Here is a 19,322-nt window from a genome sequence, read left to right as displayed (position 1 = left end):
GTCATTCTACAAAAATGCCTATTCTAACTGAGGAAAAAGATAGGACACCCTTGCCCCTAATAGCGAGTGTTACCTCCTTTGGCTGAAATAACTGCAGTGAGACGGTTCTTGTAGCCATCTACCAGTCTTCGACATCGGTCTGAGGAAATTTTACCCCACTCCTCAATGCAGAACTTTTTCAGCTGTGAGATGTTTGAGGGGTTTCTTGCACGTACAGCCCTTTTCAAGTCACCCCACAGCATCTCAATGGGATTCAAATCTGGACTTTGACTTGGCCATTCCAGGACTCTCCATTTCTTCTTTTTCAGCCAATCTTTGGTTGATTTACTAGTATGTTTTGGGTCATTGTCATGTTGCATGGTCCAGTTCCGCTTCAGCTTTAATTTTCTAACTGATGGTCTCACATGTTCTTCAAGCACCTTCTGATACACAGTAGAATTCATCGTGGATTCTATGATGGTGAGCTGACCAGGTCCTGCTGCAGCAAAGCAGCCCCAAACCATGACACTTCCACCTCCATGCTTCACAGTTGGTATGAGGTTCTTTTCTTGGAATGCTGTGTTTGGTTTACGCCAAACATGTCCTCTGCTGTTGTGTCCAAATAATTCAATTTTGGACTCATCTGTCCAAAGAACATTATTCCAGAAGTCCTGGTCTTTGTCAACTTTATCGCTGGCAAATGTCAGTCTGGCCTCGATGTTTCTCTTGGAAAGCAAAGGTTTCCTCCTTGCACACCTCCCATGCAAGTTAAACTTGTACAGTCTCTTTCTGATTGTAGAGGCATGTACTTCTACATCAACAGTAGCCAGAGCCTGCTGTAGTTCTCGAGATGACACTTTAGGGTTTTTGGAGACCTCTTTTAGCATCTTGCGGTCTGCTCTTGGGGTGAACTTGCTGGGGCGACCAGTCCTGGGCATGTTGGCAGTTGTTTTGAAAGCCCTCCACTTGTAGACTATCTTCCGGACAGTGGAATGGCTGATTTCAAAATCTTTTGAGATCTTTTTAAATCCCTTCCCAGACTCATAGGCTGCTACAATCTTTTTTCTGAAGTCCTCTGACAGCTCTTTTGCTCTCACCATGGTGCTCACTCTCACTTCAACAGTCAGGAGCACACCAAACTAAATGTCTGAGGTTTAAATAGGGCAAGCCTCATTCAACATGCAGAGTAACGATCTACTAATTATGTGCACCTGGTGTGATATACCTGTGTGAGATCTGAGCCAATTTAAGAGGGAATACATGTGAGGGTGTCCTATCTTTTTCCTCAGTTAGAATAGGCATTTTTGTAGAATGACATTTACAGAAGATCTTGAAAAGACTTTTCTTCAGTTTTCTTTGTTTAGTTGGATTACTTTAATCTCTCTGTATTGTTGAAACGGAGATGAAATAACCATTTATTAAAAATGTTACAAAAAACCACATGCTTTCAAAGGGTGTCCTAATTTTTTCACATGACTGTATATGAGTGAGGGGACTGCAACGCTAAGCACTTCAGCTGTACTACAATAACCAGCAGGCTCCATTCACCTCTATGAAAGCTCTAAGAAGAAAAGAGTAAGTGTGCATGCTGGGAGTTGTAGTTTCACAACAGCTGGCTTGCTGAAGGTTTCCAACCCCATATTTTTCGGACTATAAAATGCAAAGTGAGGGAAAAGTGTCAGTGCATCCTATAGTCCAAATGCTAATGACCGCTTCCCTTATGCAATCAGTCATCAGCATGTGGGGAGCGGTGAGGGAAGCGCTGGCTCTACTCACTGCTCCCTGGTCTTCTTCCGGGTCCTGCTGTGCACTGTGTCCTGACTGCGTACAGCGCCAAGATGTAGTGCACCTGGGTGCAGCGTCAGGTCACAGTACAACATGGGCTGTAAGAAGACCAGGGAGCGATGAGCGAGTGCACTGTCCGGAACAAGCGAGGTAAGCTTTTTTTTTTTTATATATCTGATCTGAGGCTGATGGGGGTCTGATCTGAGGCTGATGGGGGTCTGATCTGAGGCTGATGGGAGTCTGATCTGAGGCTGATGTGGGTCTGATCTGAGGCTGATGGGGGTCTGATCTGAGGCTGATGGGGGTCTGATCTGAGGCTGATGGGGTCCGATCTGAGGCTGTTGAGGTCTGATCTGAGGATGATAATGTGTGAGGCTAATTGGGTCTGATCTGAGGATGATGGGGTCTGATCGGAGGCTAATGGAGGTCTGATCTGAGGCTGATGGGAGTGATCTGAGACTGATGTGGTCAGATCTGAGGCTGATAGGGGTCTAATCTGAGGCTGTTGGGGTCTGATATCAGGCTGATAGGGTCTGATCTGAGGCTGATGGGGTCTGATCTGAGGCTGATGGCGTCCGATATGAGGCTGATGGGGGTCTGATCTAAGGCTGAAGAAGGTCTGATCTGAGGCTGAAGGGGGTCTGATCTGAGGATGATTGGGTCTGAGCTAAGGCGGATGCTGTCCAATTTAAGGCTGATGTGGTCCTATCTGAGGCTGATGGGGTCCGATCTGAGGCTGATGGGAATCTGATTAGAGGCTAATAGGGGTAGATCTGAGGCTGATGGGGTCCGATCTGAGGCTGATGGGGTCCGATCTGAGGCTGATGGGAATCTGATTAGAGGCTAATGGGAGTCCGATCTGAGGCTGATGGGGTCCGATCTGAGGCTGATGGGGTCTGATCTGAGGCTGATGGGGGTCTGATCGGAGGCTTGTGGGGGTCTCATAGTAACATGGTTTATAAGGCCAAAAAAAAGACATCTGTCCGTCCAGTTCGGCCTGTTATCCTGCAAGTTGATCCAGAGGAAGGCAAAAAAAACAGATGGGGTCTGATCTGAGGCTGATGGGGGTGCGATTTGAGGCTGTTGGGGAATTGATCTGAGGCTGATGGGGGTCCGATCTGAGGCAGATGGGGGTCAGATCTGAGGCTGATGGGGGTCTGATCTGAGGTGATGGGGTCTGATCTGAGGCTGATGGGGGTCTGATCTGAGGTGATGGGGTCTGATCTGAGGCTGATGGGGGTCTGATTTGAGGCTAATGGGGGTCTGATCTGAGACTGATGGGGTCTGAGTTGAGGCGGAAGAGGGTCCGATCTAAGGATGATGGGGGTCCGATTTGAGGCTGATGGGGATCTGATCTGAGGCTGATTGGGGTCAGATCTGAGGCTAGTGTGCGTCTGATCTGAGGCTGATGGGGTCCTATCTGAGGCTGGTGGGATCCGATCTGAGGCTGATGGGATCCGATCTGATGCTAATGAGGGTCTGATCTGAGGTCTGAAGGAGCTTGAGGGTCTGATTTTGGTGTCTGATCTGGGGTGTGATGAAAAATAGGGGTCGGATTTGAGGATCGGATGAGGATTGGGGTCTGATGAAAAATATTTTTCTTGATTATTTTCCTCCATTAAAAATCCTAGGTGCGTCTTATAGGCTGAAAAGTACGGTATATGTGTGCTGTGTGATGACAATTCTGTATTAATATCCACTTCAAGTCAAACTGAAACATTGTATCAGTAATCTGCAATTTATGACTCCGCAGTGAACTACAACTCCTAGTATGCCCAGACCAGGAGTTGTAGTTTGAGGAGGGTGCATACCCTGACTATTCCTTGTATCCCTGGAAGTCTCCGCATAAATGGCAGATAGTGGAGGGGGTTATTACGCTCCAGGGGAGGGATCCGCTCTCTGCCTCCTCCTTCAGAGCTTCTGGAAGAGACTGAGAAAGAGGCGCTGCAGCAGAAACACCGGACGTTATATACAGAAGATTTTCAGATAATCCACAGTCCAGAGCCGCCTCTCAGCTCTGGGAAAGCTGGGTGACAACCCCCATGGCCTCTGTCACATACAGTTGTCACCCAGCTTTCCGAGACTCTTAAACTACAAATCTGCCTGATGATGATGAGGAGATACAGCCGCTCCTTCCATATCAGTGTACAGCTAGATCTTCTCTTCAGGGGTCTGGGAAAGCTGGGTGACACGTGTCTCAATATACTGCAGATAGTTTAGAGGGTTGTTATTACTCCTCCATTATCAGACTGAGAATGACATATTGGAAGGAGCAGGATTCTCCCAGCAGCACAGAGGATTTCAGGAGAGGAGTGTGCTGATTTTTGGAGGTCGGAGACTGATGTTAGGGCTCATGCACACAGCCGTTGCCCCGCCGTGGATGTATTAAATGGGTCCGCAAACCCGGAGATGCGGTGCGGAGGCACGGATCGGAACCCCATGGAAGCATCATGGAGTGCTTCAGTTGTGTTTCTGGCCGTGCCTCCGCAGCAAAAAAAATAGTGCACGCACTACTTTTTTGCAGTGCGGACCGTCGGATGCGGATCGCGGATTCAAGTGAACAGGTCCGCGATCCGCATGTGGCTGCCCCACGGTCGGTGCCCGTGCATTGCGGACCGCAATTTGTGGTCCACAGCACGGGCCCGGCCAGCACACGGTCGTGTGCATGAGCCCTTACATAGAGGGAGGAGCAGGGTCTCCAGCAGCACAGAGGATTTGAGGAGAGGAGTGCGCTGATCCTGTGGAGGTCACAGGGTGAGAGTTACATAGTGGAAGGAGCAGGGTCCCAGCAGCACAGAGGATTTCAAGAGAGTAGTGCGCTGATCTTGTGGAGGTCACAGGGTGAGAGTTACATAGTGGAAGGAGCAGGGTCCCAGCAGCACAGAGGATTTCAAGAGAGTAGTGCGCTGATCTTGTGGAGGTCACAGGGTGAGAGTTACATAGTGGAAGGATCAGGGTCCCAGCAGCACAGAGGATTTCAGTGTGTGCTGATCTTTTGAAGAGGTGCTAATCTATTCACTCTTAGGGCTCATGCACACAAACGTATTTTCTTTCTGTGTCCGTTCCGTTTTTTTGCGGACCGGAAGTTTCTCCGTGTGCATTTCGTTTCCGTATGTCCGTATTTCCGTTCCGCAAAAAACTAGAACATGTCCTATTATTGTCCGAATTACGGACAAGGATAGGACTGTTCTATTAGGGTCCAGCTGTTCCGTTCCGCAAAATACGGAATGCACGCGGATGACGTAATTTTTTGCAGATCCGTTTTTTGCGGACCGCAAAATACATCCGGTCGTGTGCATGAGCCCTTATTATGATGTTAGTGAGGACAGGTCTGGATGCGACTACTTTTTAGCGCGCACCCCGGTTACTTTGGAAACACCCCTTCCCCAGTTTATCTTTCCTTTCCGTGAAATCCACATGTGGTTCCCAGTAAAACGTTCCAGGTTTCTCACTTTTCCTGCGAACGCTCGTAATAATGGATCGGCGCCATCTCACCAGTTACACCATTTATATAAAGCAGCTTTTTATTTCTGGCAATAAGATTTTCCATCCAAGCAAGAGACGTACAGCCCCGGATCAGAGCGCGGATATCGCGTCCCCGGATCTACCGGAGACCGCCCTGCACCCCCCCCACCCCCCCCCCCACCCCACATATATAACTGTATGTGAAAAGAGCAGAAAATGTACACAAAGAAAGAAAAGATCCAGAGCAATGTCTGAGCCGCCCAAGTATATCCCAGGGGCCCGGGGCCCCAGCATCGCCTCACATGCACAGAAGGGCTCATGGATCCATTCACTTCTGGCCCATGCGCTTTCCATAGTATCGCTTGTAAGCAGCAGCCCAGCCGTGCCTCAGAGCGTAGCGCTCACAGGGGTCGTAGTCCTCGCAGGTCTCACGCTGGCGCTCGCGGGGACTCTTGGCGCGCTCACGGATTCTGCAGCCAAAGGAAATGACATAATGAGCTCCACAATATGTTACAGATTAGATCTCTATATAAAGTGAGCAAAGAGTTCTCTGTTCACATCCAGAGCTGCACACTTCTAATCTCCTGTTAGCGCTCAAGCACTCGAGAGTCCATGGAGCGGGTCAGGAGACGTAATAGAAAGCAACCGGAAAAGATGGGGCTAGTAGCAAATATAGGTGTCTGGCTCCTTATACATAAGAATAGAGGATGCAGAATTGTGAAGGCAGCTCTGGATGTGACTGGAGTATAGCACATGTAACAGCAGAATTATGAATGCTGCTCTGGATGTGACTGGAGTATAGCATATGTTGTAGAATTATGAATGCAGCTCTGGAGGAGACTGGAGTATAGCACATGTTGTAATAGCAGAAATATGAATGGAGGTCTGGATGTGACTGGAGTATAGCACACGTAGCAGCAGAATTATGAATGCAGCTCTGTATGTGACTGTAGTATAGCACATGTAACAGCAGAATTATGAATGCAGCTCTGGATGTGACTGGAGTATAGCACATGTAACAGCAGAATTATGAATGCTGCTCTGGATGTGACTGGAGTATAGCATATGTTGTAGAATTATGAATGCAGCTCTGGAGGAGACTGGAGTATAGCACATGTTGTAATAGCAGAAATATGAATGCAGCTCTGGATGTGACTGGAGTATAGCACACGTAGCAGTAGAATTATAAATGCAGCTCTGGAGGTGACTGGAGTATAGCACACTTTGTAACACCAGAATTATTAATGCACCTCTGGATGTGACTAGAGTATAGCACACGTAGCAACAGAATTATGAATGCAGCTCTGGATGTGACTAGAGTATAGCACACGTAGCAGCATAATTATGAATGCAGCTCTGAATGTGACTAGAGTATAGCACACGTAGCAGTAGAACTATAAATGCAGCTTTGGATGTGACTGGAGTAACATTTGTAAAATAGAATGCCAGGTAATAAGTCTTGTTGTGTCCGTTCTCCATGCACTATATGGACGTGTTCAGTACAGACGTGTTTCTTGCTCTCACCTCTCGTTCATCCGCGCGTTCCGGTGCTGGGACGGCAGGAAGGAGTTGGCTCTTCTTGAGTTAAGAAACAAATCTGCAGCAGAAATATATCATTGGTGATTGGTATATATGTGGAGAAGAGAGAAAGAGACAGCAGAGATAGAAAAGACAGCAGAGATAGAAGAGACAGCAGAGATAGAAGAGACGGTCAGCAGGGATAGAAGAGACAGATAGCAGAGGTAAAAAAGACAGCAGAGATAGAAGAGACAGACAGCAGAGATAGAAGAGACGGTCAGCAGGGATAGAAGAGACAGATAGCAGAGGTAAAAAAGACAGCAGAGATAGAAGAGACAGACAGCAGAGATAGAAGAGGCAGACAGCAGGGATAGAAGAGACAGACAGCAGAGATAGAAGAGACAGACAGCAGAGATAGAAGAGACAGACAGCAGGGATAGAAGAGACAGACAGCAGGGATAGGAGAGACAGACAGCAGGGATAGAAGAGACAGACAGCAGAGATAGAAGAGACAGACAGCAGAGATAGAAGAGACAGATAGCAGAGGTAAAAAAGACAGCAGAGATAGAAGAGACAGACAGCAGAGATAGAAGAGACAGACAGCAGGGATAGGAGAGACAGACAGCAGGGATAGGAGAGACAGACAGCAGGGATAGGAGAGACAGACAGCAGAGATAGAAGAGACAGACAGCAGAGATAGAAGAGACAGATAGCAGAGGTAAAAAAGACAGCAGAGATAGAAGAGACAGACAGCAGAGATAGAAGAGACGGTCAGCAGGGATAGAAGAGACAGATAGCAGAGGTAAAAAAGACAGCAGAGATAGAAGAGACAGACAGCAGAGATAGAAGAGGCAGACAGCAGGGATAGAAGAGACAGACAGCAGAGATAGAAGAGACAGACAGCAGAGATAGAAGAGACAGACAGCAGGGATAGGAGAGACAGACAGCAGGGATAGGAGAGACAGACAGCAGGGATAGAAGAGACAGACAGCAGAGATAGAAGAGACAGACAGCAGAGATAGAAGAGACAGATAGCAGAGGTAAAAAAGACAGCAGAGATAGAAGAGACAGACAGCAGAGATAGAAGAGACAGACAGCAGGGATAGGAGAGACAGACAGCAGGGATAGGAGAGACAGACAGCAGGGATAGGAGAGACAGACAGCAGAGATAGAAGAGACAGACAGCAGAGATAGAAGAGACAGATAGCAGAGGTAAAAAAGACAGCAGAGATAGAAGAGACAGACAGCAGAGATAGAAGAGACGGTCAGCAGGGATAGAAGAGACAGATAGCAGAGGTAAAAAAGACAGCAGAGATAGAAGAGACAGACAGCAGAGATAGAAGAGGCAGACAGCAGAGATAGAAGAGACAGACAGCAGAGACAGAGGAGATAGACAGCAGAGATAGAAGAGACAGACAGCAGAGATAGAAGAGACAGACAGCAGGGATAGAAGAGACAGACAGCAGGGATAGGAGAGACAGACAGCAGGGATAGGAGAGACAGATAGATAGAAGAGAGAAAGGAAAGAAGAGAGACAGAGGAGATAGACAGCAAAGTTAGAGAGCAGGTAAAAACTGCAGAGATTGCAAAGAAAAACAACACAGAGCGCAGAGACAGACAGCAGAGATAGAAGAGCAGCAGAGACAGACAAGATGCAGGTTGTAGAGGTGTGTTTATCTCATAGAGCATTGATACGCTGTAACAAACCCCCAGCTGTATGCAATCCAGGAAAAGCCCCTCATTTTAGCATTAGAAAAGGTCTTTACCGTATCGCTCGTTGGACTCGTGGCTTTCATTTGAGTCTAGGGGAAAACATCAGTGTTAATTATCTACTATCTGTGACAACTGCTGTTTTATGAGGGCGACAGAGTAGTTGTCACCGCCCTGCCCCCAATACTGGATGTGTATGTAACAGAAAAAGAGAACTGGAGTGGAACACAAATCCTTCTACTGCTGTGATTATGGCAGCCTGTATTCTGTCTATGGCTATGATTATGGCAGCCTGTATTCTGTCTATGGCTATGATTATAACAGCCTGTATTCTGTCTATGCCTCTGATTATAACAGCCTGTATTCTGTCTATGGCTATGATTATAACAGCCTGTATTCTGTCTATGCCTCTGATTATGGCAGCCTGTATTCTGTCTATGCCTCTGATTATAGCAGCCTGTATTCTGTCTATGCATCTGATTATGGCAGCCTGTATTCTGTCCATGCCTCTGATTATGGCAGCCTGTATTCTGTCTATGCCTCTGATTATAGCAGCCTGTATTCTGTCTATGCATCTGATTATGGCAGCCTGTATTCTGTCTATGCATCTGATTATGGCAGCCTGTATTCTGTCTATGCCTCTGATTATAGCAGCCTGTATTCTGTATATGCATCTGATTATGGCAGCCTGCATTATGTCTATGCCTCTGATTATAACAGCCTGTATTCTGTCTATGACTCTGATTATGGCAGCCTGCATTATGTCTATGCCTCTGATTATAGCAGCCTGTATTCTGTCTATGCCTCTGATTATAGCAGCCTGCATTCTGTCTGTGACTCTGATTATGGCAGCCTGTATTCTGTCTATGACTCTGATTATGGTAGCATGTATTCTGTCTATGCCTCTGATTATAGCAGCCTGCATTCTGTCTATGACTCTGATTATAGCAGCCTGCATTCTGTCTATGACTCTGATTATAGCAGCCTGCATTCTGTCTATGACTCTGATTATAGCAGCCTGTATTCTGTCTATGCCTTTGATTATAGCAGCCTGCATTCTGTCTGTGACTCTGATTATGGCAGCCTGTATTCTGTCTATGCCTCTGATTATGGCAGCCTGTATTCTGTCTGTGACTCTGATTATGGCAGCCTGTATTCTGTCTATGACTCTGATTATAGCAGCCTGTATTCTGTCTATGCCTCTGATTATAGCAGCCTGCATTCTGTCTGTGACTCTGATTATAGCAGCCTGTATTCTGTCTATGCCTCTGATTATAGCAGCCTGTATTCTGTCTGTGACTCTGATTATGGCAGCCTGTATTCTGTCTGTGGCTCTGATTATGGCAGCCTGTATTCTGTCCATAGCTCTCTTTATAGCAGCCTGTAATGTCTATGCCTCTGATTATGGCAGCCTGCATTCTGTATATGCCTCTGATTATAACAGCCTGTATTCTGTCTATGCATCTGATTATAGCAGCCTGTATTCTGTATATGCCTCTGATTATAACAGCCTGTATTCTGTCTATGCATCTGATTATAGCAGCCTGTATTCTGTCTATTCCTCTGATTATAGCAGCCTGTATTCTGTCTGTGACTCTGATTATGGCAGCCTGTATTCTGTCTGTGGCTCTGATTATGGCAGCCTGTATTCTGTCCATAGCTCTCTTTATAGCAGCCTGTAATGTCTATGCCTCTGATTATGGCAGCCTGCATTCTGTATATGCCTCTGATTATAGCAGCCTGTATTCTGTCTATGCCTCTGATTATATCAGCCTGTATTCTGTCTATTCCTCTGATTATGGCAGCCTGTATTCTGTCTATGCCTCTGATTATAACAGCCTGTATTCTGTCTATTCCTCTGATTATGGCAGCCTGTATTCTGTCTATTCCTCTGATTATAGCAGCCTGTATTCTGTCTATTCCTCTGATTATAACAGCCTGTATTCTGTATATGCCTCTGATTATAACAGCCTGTATTCTGTCTATGCATCTGATTATAGCAGCCTGTATTCTGTCTATTCCTCTGATTATAGCAGCCTGTATTCTGTCTATGCCTCTGATTATAACAGCCTGTATTCTGTCTATGCCTCTGATTATATCAGCCTATATTCTGTCTATGCCTCTGATTATGGCAGCCTGTATTCTGTCTATGCCTCTGATTATAACAGCCTGTATTCTGTCTATTCCTCTGATTATGGCAGCCTGTATTCTGTCTATTCCTCTGATTATAGCAGCCTGTATTCTGTCTATTCCTCTGATTATGGCAGCCTGTATTCTGTCTATTCCTCTGATTATAACAGCCTGTATTCTGTATATGCCTCTGATTATAACAGCCTGTATTCTGTCTATGCCTCTGATTATAGCAGCCTGTACCCCGTCTACAGCACGCACAAACTATGTAACCTTTATCTGATTTTAGGGAAGATGTGTCACCGGCCCCTTTACAGACCTCTCCCATCAATAGCAGGTATAGATAAGGGGATTGCTATTTATGCGATTGTCTCGTGCATCTGCGCACATCACCTGCCCCGAGTCTCTATTCTCCCATTTCACGTAATTCAGTATTTATCTGTCAGAGAAATCAAGTGAATTTTCCGTACCGTAAGCGAAGGCGACTGCAATGGCCAGCGCCACCACCAGGAGCAGTGCCAGGGACCTCATGCCGTCTTCTCTGCTGCCTTGTATTTCTTCTCTGATTCCCACAGGAAACTTTCTGCTGATGATAGAAGGAGAATTTATGGGATGTCAGAAAGCGGAGTTACTATAAAACCCAGCATCTGGTATGGGCGGTGCCAGGAATGTGAAGAGGTATGTGCTGGCACAGCCAGAGCGGGCGGGGGGCGCCAGAGACGCTGCCAGCAGAGATAAACAGGTGACAAATATGTGTAACCCTGTGAAATATAGACACATGGGTGTGAACTACAACTCCCAGGAGCCCCTGACCCGCACTTACAGTCACACGATTACCCCCCCAACACTGATATATATATGAAATGATTAAAGGGCCGGTGCACACATGTCTTGCATCACTGGATAATGAACATTTAATTAATATGCCTAATAATTCCTCACCATTCTGGAGATTTCTGCTTGCTGTCAGTGAATGTGAACGTTCTTGCTTACATCTAACAGTAGACAACCTGTGCTGATCATGCCCAGCAGAACCAACAGATAACAGCTGATCACTGGGGTCCTATCTGCAGGACACCCTCTGATCAAATCTGGGTCTTGAGTCTGAGCATTTAACCACTGAGCCAGTGCCTCCCCTTAACTAGAAGTAAAGCTGTAACCTAACGGCAATTAATACTGTAAGAAAGTATCGAGGGATCGTGTTCTGCCCACAGTTCTATGGCGGGTGATACGGCACTATGGAGGGTGATACGGCACTATGGAGGGTGAGACGGCACTATGGAGGGTGAGACGGCACTATGGCGAGTGATACGGCTCTATGACGGGTGATACGGCACTATGGAGGGTGATACGGCTCTCTGGCGGGTGATACGGCACTATGGAGGGTGATACGGCTCTATGACGGGTGATACGGCTCTCTGGCGGGTGATACGGCTCTTCTGGCGGGTGATACCGCTATCTGGCGGGTGATACGGCTCTATAGGGGGTGATACAGCACTATGGCGGGTGATACGGCTCTATGACTGGTGAAACGGCTCTCTGGTGGGTGATACGGCTCTCTGGCGGGTGATACGGCTCTTCTGGCGGGTGATACCGCTATCTGGCGGGTGATACGGCTCTATAGGGGGTGATACAGCTATCTGGCGGGTGATACGGCTATCTGGTGGGTGATACGGCTCTATGGCGGGTGATACCGCTATCTGGCGGATGATACGGCTCTATAGGGGTTGATACGGCTCTATAGGGGGTGATACGGCTCTATGGCAGGTGATACGGCTCTCTGGCAGGTAATACGGCTCTCTGGCGGGTGATATGGCTCTATGGGGAGTGATACGGCTCTATGGTGGGTGATACTGCTCTCTGGTGGGTGATACGGCTCTCTGGGGGTAATACGGCTCTCTGGGGGTAATACGGCTCTATGGCGGGTGATACGGCTCTATGGCGGGTGATACGGCTCTATGCGGGGTGATACAGCTCTATGGCAGGTGATACGGCTCTATGGCGGGTGATAAGGCTGTATGGCAGGTGATACGGCTCTATGGCGGGTGATACGGCTCTATGGCAGGTGATACGGCTCTATGGCAGGTGATACGGCTCTATGGCGGGTGATAAGGCTGTATGGCAGGTGATACGGCTCTATGGCGGGTGATACGGCTCTATGGCGGGTGATACGGCTCTATGCGGGGTGATACAGCTCTATGGCAGGTGATACGGCTCTATGGCGGGTGATAAGGCTGTATGGCAGGTGATACGGCTCTATGGCGGGTGATACGGCTCTATGGCAGGTGATACGGCAATATGGCGGGTGATACTCACGGCTCTTGGTCTTCGCTGGGACTGGTGTAAAGATGTCTGGGCGAGGGGGTATTTATCCTGCCCGTCCTCCTCCAGCCCCCTACATGTTTTCCTTTCCATAATTAAGATCATACCTCAGTCTTAACACATCCTTCCCTCCTGGAGGAAATCTCAGACCACGCTTCAGACAAAAACCACACGTGGTTCGTAATTGGCCTCAGACCATATAGATTATATGGGGAGGGGGGGGGGGGTGGAGGAAATGTCTAGAACGTTAACAGTAGTGTTGAGAGAATCGGGTTCGGACCGCTGTATCTGAACCTGATTAGTTTTAAACCTTCATTAACACTTTAGCCCCCGTAGTACCGTAAATGTCTCTTCCTGCTCGCCGCGGTATGTCTACGGCAAAAGCAGCAGCGACCAGGAAGAGAGAAGGGAGACGGCACGTATGCACTGCGCGCGCCGTCTCCTCGTACAGCTGATGGGTGTCGGACCTCCGCCGATCTAATATTGATGACCTATCCTGAGGACCCCTTTAATGACGCCGAGTTCAGCTTTAGATTTTGACACTGTAGTTTATGTGCATAACTGACACGTCAAGTCACAGGCGCGAGATGAAGAAAGTCTCGCGATTTTTGCAGAGAGATTGCAAAGACCTCTGCGGAGCCCATCCATTTTACGTTTGTATGGGGGCTATAGTGTTAATGAGGTTTTCAAACTAATCCACTCAGCACTAGTTAACAGGACAAGATGCCGTCACTGCTCAGAGGCGCGCCTGCAGCTATCTCAGCGTCGCGCACCGCGCTCCAAATTAGGGCTCTTCCACACGGCCGGCGGTCGATCGTTCTGTGCATTGGGGGGCCGCAATTTGCAGTCCTCAATGCGTGGTCAGCATCCGTGCGGCTGCCGCAGACGGATCCAAACCCATTTAACTTGAATGGGTCCGTGATCTGTCCGCACAAGTTCTATTTTATTGCAGTGCGGAGGCAGAAACGGCAAGGAAGCTCTCCGTATCCGCGGGGTTCTGTGCCTCTGCTCCGCACCGGACCTTTATCCCGGAAAGCAGCTTTTGAGGTGAATGGGGATCCGGCAGCGCACGGTGATATCTGACTATGCCGGACGCGGTGAACCCCGGCCGTGTGTTCCTCCGCCCAACGTGGGAAAGAAAAGGATAAACGGGGAATTAGGAAAATCAGAGAACAATGGCATTTGCATAATAATTTGAAACGCGGTGTATAACGATCAGTCCCTAAAACCACTATTATATCAGTGATGTCATCAGCAGGGGGCGGGGCTGTGACAACCTCTCAGACAGGAATCCTGTCACAGGATATACAGGCAGGTTGTCAGTAGATGTTCCTGTAGTATAAGGTGTGGATCACATGTCATTATATCAGTGATGTCATCAGCGGGGGGCGGGGCTGTGACAACCTCAGAGTCCTGTAGTATGTGTGGACTGATCGTGTCGTTATTACTGCAGGGACAAGGTATAGTTATTTTCGTGCGGCCTCGTTATTGGTGCTTTCTTATGTTATTATTATGGATCCAGGGAACATAGGAGCCGGTGCGAGGACCGACATGTTACGGGGGTCTGAAAGTGTCCCTACTAAAATGATGTTGTTTGAGTGGAGTATCCCTTTAAGTGAAGCCCCATTGCTGCGCACTTGTTTCTGTTGACATGTGAGTCTGTGTTTCCAGCATCAAAATGACCAAATCTGTGACCGGACCAGAATCCCAGGCACCTGGACGCGTCCGCGGCTCGTGTTTACCCGGAATGAATGGCGCTCTGTTCTCTCCTCCTATAAACATTAAATGAGCGCAGTCGCCCCTATACATGTTACACAACAACACCCCCTGCGGATTTCTCAATGTTTTCCATCAAGCTCTGAGGTCACATGACCATCTAGACCCCGACCAGACACAGCGCACTATATGCTCCAAGCGTCAGCTCCGGACAGGCAGATCATCGACCTATAGATTAACTCTTCACACTCTGGGGTACACTGACAAGCAGGGAATACTGGGAGATTTCAGCTCCGAAGCCTACAAAATAGAAAGGACACAGGATGAGTACAGGATAAGTAATGTATGTACACAGTGACTGCACGAGCAGAATAGTGAGTGCAGCTCTGGAGTGTAATACAGGATGTAACTCAGGATCAGTACAGGATAAGTAATGTATGTACACAGTGACTGCACCAGCAGAATAGTGAGTGCAGCTCTGGAGTATAATACAGGATGTAACTCAGGATCAGTACAGGATAAGTAATGTATGTACACAGTGACTGCACCAGCAGAATAGTGAGTGCAGCTCTGGAGTATAATACAGGATGTAACTCAGGATCAGTACAGGATAAGTAATGTATGTACACAGTGACTGTACCAGCAGAATAGTGAGTGCAGCTCTGGAGTATAATACAGGATGTAACTCAGGATCAGTACAGGATAAGTAATGTATGTACACGGTGACTGCACCAGCAGAATAGTGAGTGCAGCTCTGGAGTATAATACAGGATGTAACTCAGGATCAGTACAGGATAAGTAATGTATGTACACAGTGACTGCACCAGCAGAATAGTGAGTGCAGCTCTGGAGTATAATACAGGATGTAACTCAGGATCAGTACAGGATAAGTAATGTATGTACACAGTGACTGCACCAGCAGAATAGTGAGTGCAGCTCTGGAGTATAATACAGGATGTAACTCAGGATCAGTACAGGATAAGTAATGTATGTAGACAGTGACTGCACCAGCAGAATAGTGAGTGCAGCTCTGGAGTATAATACAGGATGTAACTCAGGATCAGTACAGGATAAGTAATGTATGTACACAGTGACTGCACCAGCAGAATAGGGAGTGCAGCTCTGGAGTATAATACAGGATGTAACTGAGGATCAGTACAGGATAAGTAATGTATGTACACAGTGACTGCACCAGCAGAATAGGGAGTGCAGCTCTGGAGTATAATACAGGATGTAACTCAGGATCAGTACAGGATAAGTAATGTATGTACACAGTGACTGCACCAGCAGAATAGTGAGTGCAGCTCTGGAGTATAATACATGATGTTACTCAGGATCAGTACAGGATAAGTAATGTATGTACAAAGTGACTGCACCAGCAGAATAGTGAGTGCAGCTCTGGAGTAAAATACAGGATGTAACTCAGGATCAGTACAGGATAAGTAATGTATGTACACAGTGACTGCACCAGCAGAATAGTGAGTGCAGCTCTGGAGTATAATACAGGATGTAACTCTGGATCAGTACAGGATAAGTAATGTATGTACACAGTGACTGCACCCGCAGAATAGTGAGTGCAGCTCAGGAGTATAATACAGGATGTAACTCAGGATCAGTACAGGATAAGTAATGTATGTACACAGTGACTGCACCAGCAGAATAGTGAGTGCAGCTCTGGAGTATAATACAGGATGTAACTCTGGATCAGTACAGGATAAGTAATGCAATGTATGTACACAGTGACTGCACCAGCAGAATAGTGAGTGCAGCTCTAGAGTATAATACAGGATGTAACTCAGGATCAGTACAGGATAAGTAATGTATGTACACAGTGACTGCACCAGCAGAATAGTGAGTGCAGCTCTGGAGTATAATACAGGATGTAACTCAGGATCAGTACAGGATAAGTAATGTATGTACACAGTGACTCCACCAGCAGAATAGTGAGTGCAGCTCTGGAGTATAATACAGGATGTAACTCAGGATCAGTACAGGATAAGTAATGTATGTACACAGTGACTGCACCAGCAGAATAGTGAGTGCAGCTCTGGAGTATAATACAGGATGTAACTGAGGATCAGTACAGGATAAGTAATGTATGTACACAGTGACTGCACCAGCAGAATAGTGAGTGCAGCTCTGGAGGATAATACAGGATGTAACTCAGGATCAGTGCAGGATAAGTAATGTAAGGTATGTACACAGTGACTGCACCAGCAGAATAGTGAGTGCAGCTCTGGAGTATAATACAGGATGTAACTCAGGATCAGTACAGGATAAGTAATGTATGTACACAGTGACTGCACCAGCAGAATAGTGAGTGCAGCTCTGGAGTATAATACAGGATGTTACTCAGGATCAGTACAGGATAAGTAATGTATGTACACAGTGACTGCACCAGAAGAATAGTGAGTGCAGCTCTAGGGTATAATACAGGATGTAACTGAGGATCAGTACAGGATAAGTAATGTATGTACACAGTGACTGCACCAGCAGAATAGTGAGTGCAGCTCTGGAGTATAATACAGGATGTAACTGAGGATCAGTACAGGATAAGTAATGTATGTACACAGTGACTCCACCAGCAGAATAGTGAGTGCAGCTCTGGAGTATAATACAGGATGTAACTGAGGATCAGTACAGGATAAGTAATGTATGTACACAGTGACTGCACCAGCAGAATAGTGAGTGCAGCTCTGGAGTATAATACAGGATGTAACTCAGGATCAGTACAGGATAAGTAATGTATGTACACAGTGACTGCACCAGCAGAATAGTGAGTGCAGCTCTGGAGGATAATACAGGATGTAACTCAGGATCAGTGCAGGATAAGTAATGTAAGGTATGTACACAGTGACTGCACCAGCAGAATAGTGAGTGCAGCTCTGGAGTATAATACAGGATGTAACTCAGGATCAGTACAGGATAAGTAATGTACTTACACAGTGACTGCACCAGCAGAATAGTGAGTGCAGCTCTGGAGTATAATACAGGATGTAACTCAGGATCAGTACAGGATAAGTAATGTATGTACACAGTGACTGCACCAGCAGAATAGTGAGTGCAGCTCTGGAGTATAATACAGGATGTTACTCAGGATCAGTACAGGATAAGTAATGTATGTACACAGTGACTGCACCAGCAGAATAGTGAGTGCCGCTCTGGAGTATAATACAGGATGTAACTCAGGATCAGTACAGGATAAGTAATGTATGTACACAGTGACTGCACCAGCAGAATAGTGAGTGCAGCTCTGGAGTATAATACAGGATGTAACTGAGGATCAGTACAGGATAAGTAATGTATGTACACAGTGACTGCACCAGCAGAATAGTGAGTGCAGCTCTGCAGTATAATACAGGATGTAACTCAGGATCAGTACAGGATAAGTAATGTATGTACACAGTGACTGCACCAGCAGAATAGTGAGTGCAGCTCTGGAGTATAATACAGGATGTAACTGAGGATCAGTACAGGATAAGTAATGTATGTACACAGTGACTGCACCAGCAGAATAGTGAGTGCAGCTCTGGAGTATAATACAGGATGTAACTGAGGATCAGTACAGGATAAGTAATGTATGTACACAGTGACTGCACCAGCAGAATAGTGAGTGCAGCTCTGGAGTATAATACAGGATGTAATTCAGGATCAGTACAGGATAAGTAGTGTATGTACACAGTGACTGCACCAGCAGAATAGTGAGTGCAGCTCCGGAGTATAATACAGGATGTAACTCAGGATCAGTACACGATAAGTAATGTATGTACACAGTGACTCCACCATCAGAATAGTGAGTGCAGCTCTGGAGGATAATACAGATGTAACTTAGGATCAGTGCAGGATAAGTAATGTAAGGTATGTACACAGTGACTGCACCGATTATGTGGATTTGTTCTATATGTAACCTGCATTCTGCTGTAAAGTTAATGAATGCTTCAAACCATTTTAACACCATGTTGATTCTGTCCATAATATATCCTGTAACACAATGTCTGATAAAGCACTGGAGAACATGTATATGTCTCCTAAAGATGGGTGAGATAAAAGGAATCCAGAAAATCTGTGTTGTTTCAGCAAAGTGCAGTTTGCTCTGGCACTTTTTTAAAATATTAATGGTCTGGATTTATTTATGGAATAGCAGGTAGGTTGATAGTGGGAATTGCCATTTTCCTCCCCACTCCAGTACTACAATGTCATACCTCCCAACAGTCCCGGATCCGGCGGGACAGTCCTGGATTGCAGTGTCTGTCACGCTGTCCTGGTGTGGGGGGAGCTATGTCCTGCTTTCTGGCAGCTATCCCTGCGTCCATAGGAAGCAGAGACAGTTGCCAGTATTATTATGATGAAGCATCGGGTCCCTGCTTAATCATTCCTTGCCCCCTGCCTCGGCTCAGCCTCCTTCACAGGCTAGAGCAGCCTATGTCCTGCTGCTGCAGCTAGGAAGAAGGTAAGTATGTGGTGTTTATTTTTTTTGCATTCTGTGAGGGGCACAATGTCGGCATATTACTGGGGAGAAAAATGTGGTCATATTACTGGGGGGCACATTGTGGGCATATTACTGGGGGCACAATGTGGGTAAATTACTGGGTGGCAGTATGTAGTGAGCTCCCCTAGTGGTGGCTGTATAATCTGTATGTAGTGATCTCCCTCTAGTGGTGGCTCTATAATCTGTATGTAGTGAGCTCCCTCTAGTG

At 46.8% G+C, this 19,322-nt stretch overlaps 1 protein-coding gene across 2 annotated transcripts; it reads right to left on the bottom strand.

Moving 5' to 3' along the window:
* Nucleotides 1-5,367: 5,367 nt before the first annotated feature.
* LOC120978868 (matrix Gla protein) lies at nt 5,368-12,974 on the bottom strand. Of its 2 annotated transcripts, none has more exons than XM_040407253.1 (5): nt 12,904-12,974; nt 11,058-11,173; nt 8,514-8,549; nt 6,754-6,826; nt 5,368-5,699 (listed from the first exon to the last, which is right to left on the bottom strand). In XM_040407253.1, the coding sequence occupies exons 2-5, from the start codon at nt 11,116-11,118 to the stop codon at nt 5,558-5,560; spliced, it is 312 nt and encodes a 103-aa protein (XP_040263187.1). In that variant the 5' UTR covers nt 11,119-11,173; nt 12,904-12,974; the 3' UTR covers nt 5,368-5,557. The 2 variants fall into 2 exon arrangements, with proteins under 2 accessions (XP_040263187.1, XP_040263188.1); XM_040407254.1 differs by having other exon boundaries at nt 11,058-11,170; nt 12,904-12,936.
* Between the last annotated feature and the right edge of the window lie 6,348 nt (nt 12,975-19,322).

The sequence above is a fragment of the Bufo bufo genome, chromosome 9 (assembly GCF_905171765.1).
Source record: "Bufo bufo chromosome 9, aBufBuf1.1, whole genome shotgun sequence".
NCBI classification, from domain to species: Eukaryota; Metazoa; Chordata; class Amphibia; order Anura; family Bufonidae; genus Bufo; species Bufo bufo.
This window is presented reverse-complemented; position numbering and strand designations above follow the sequence as displayed.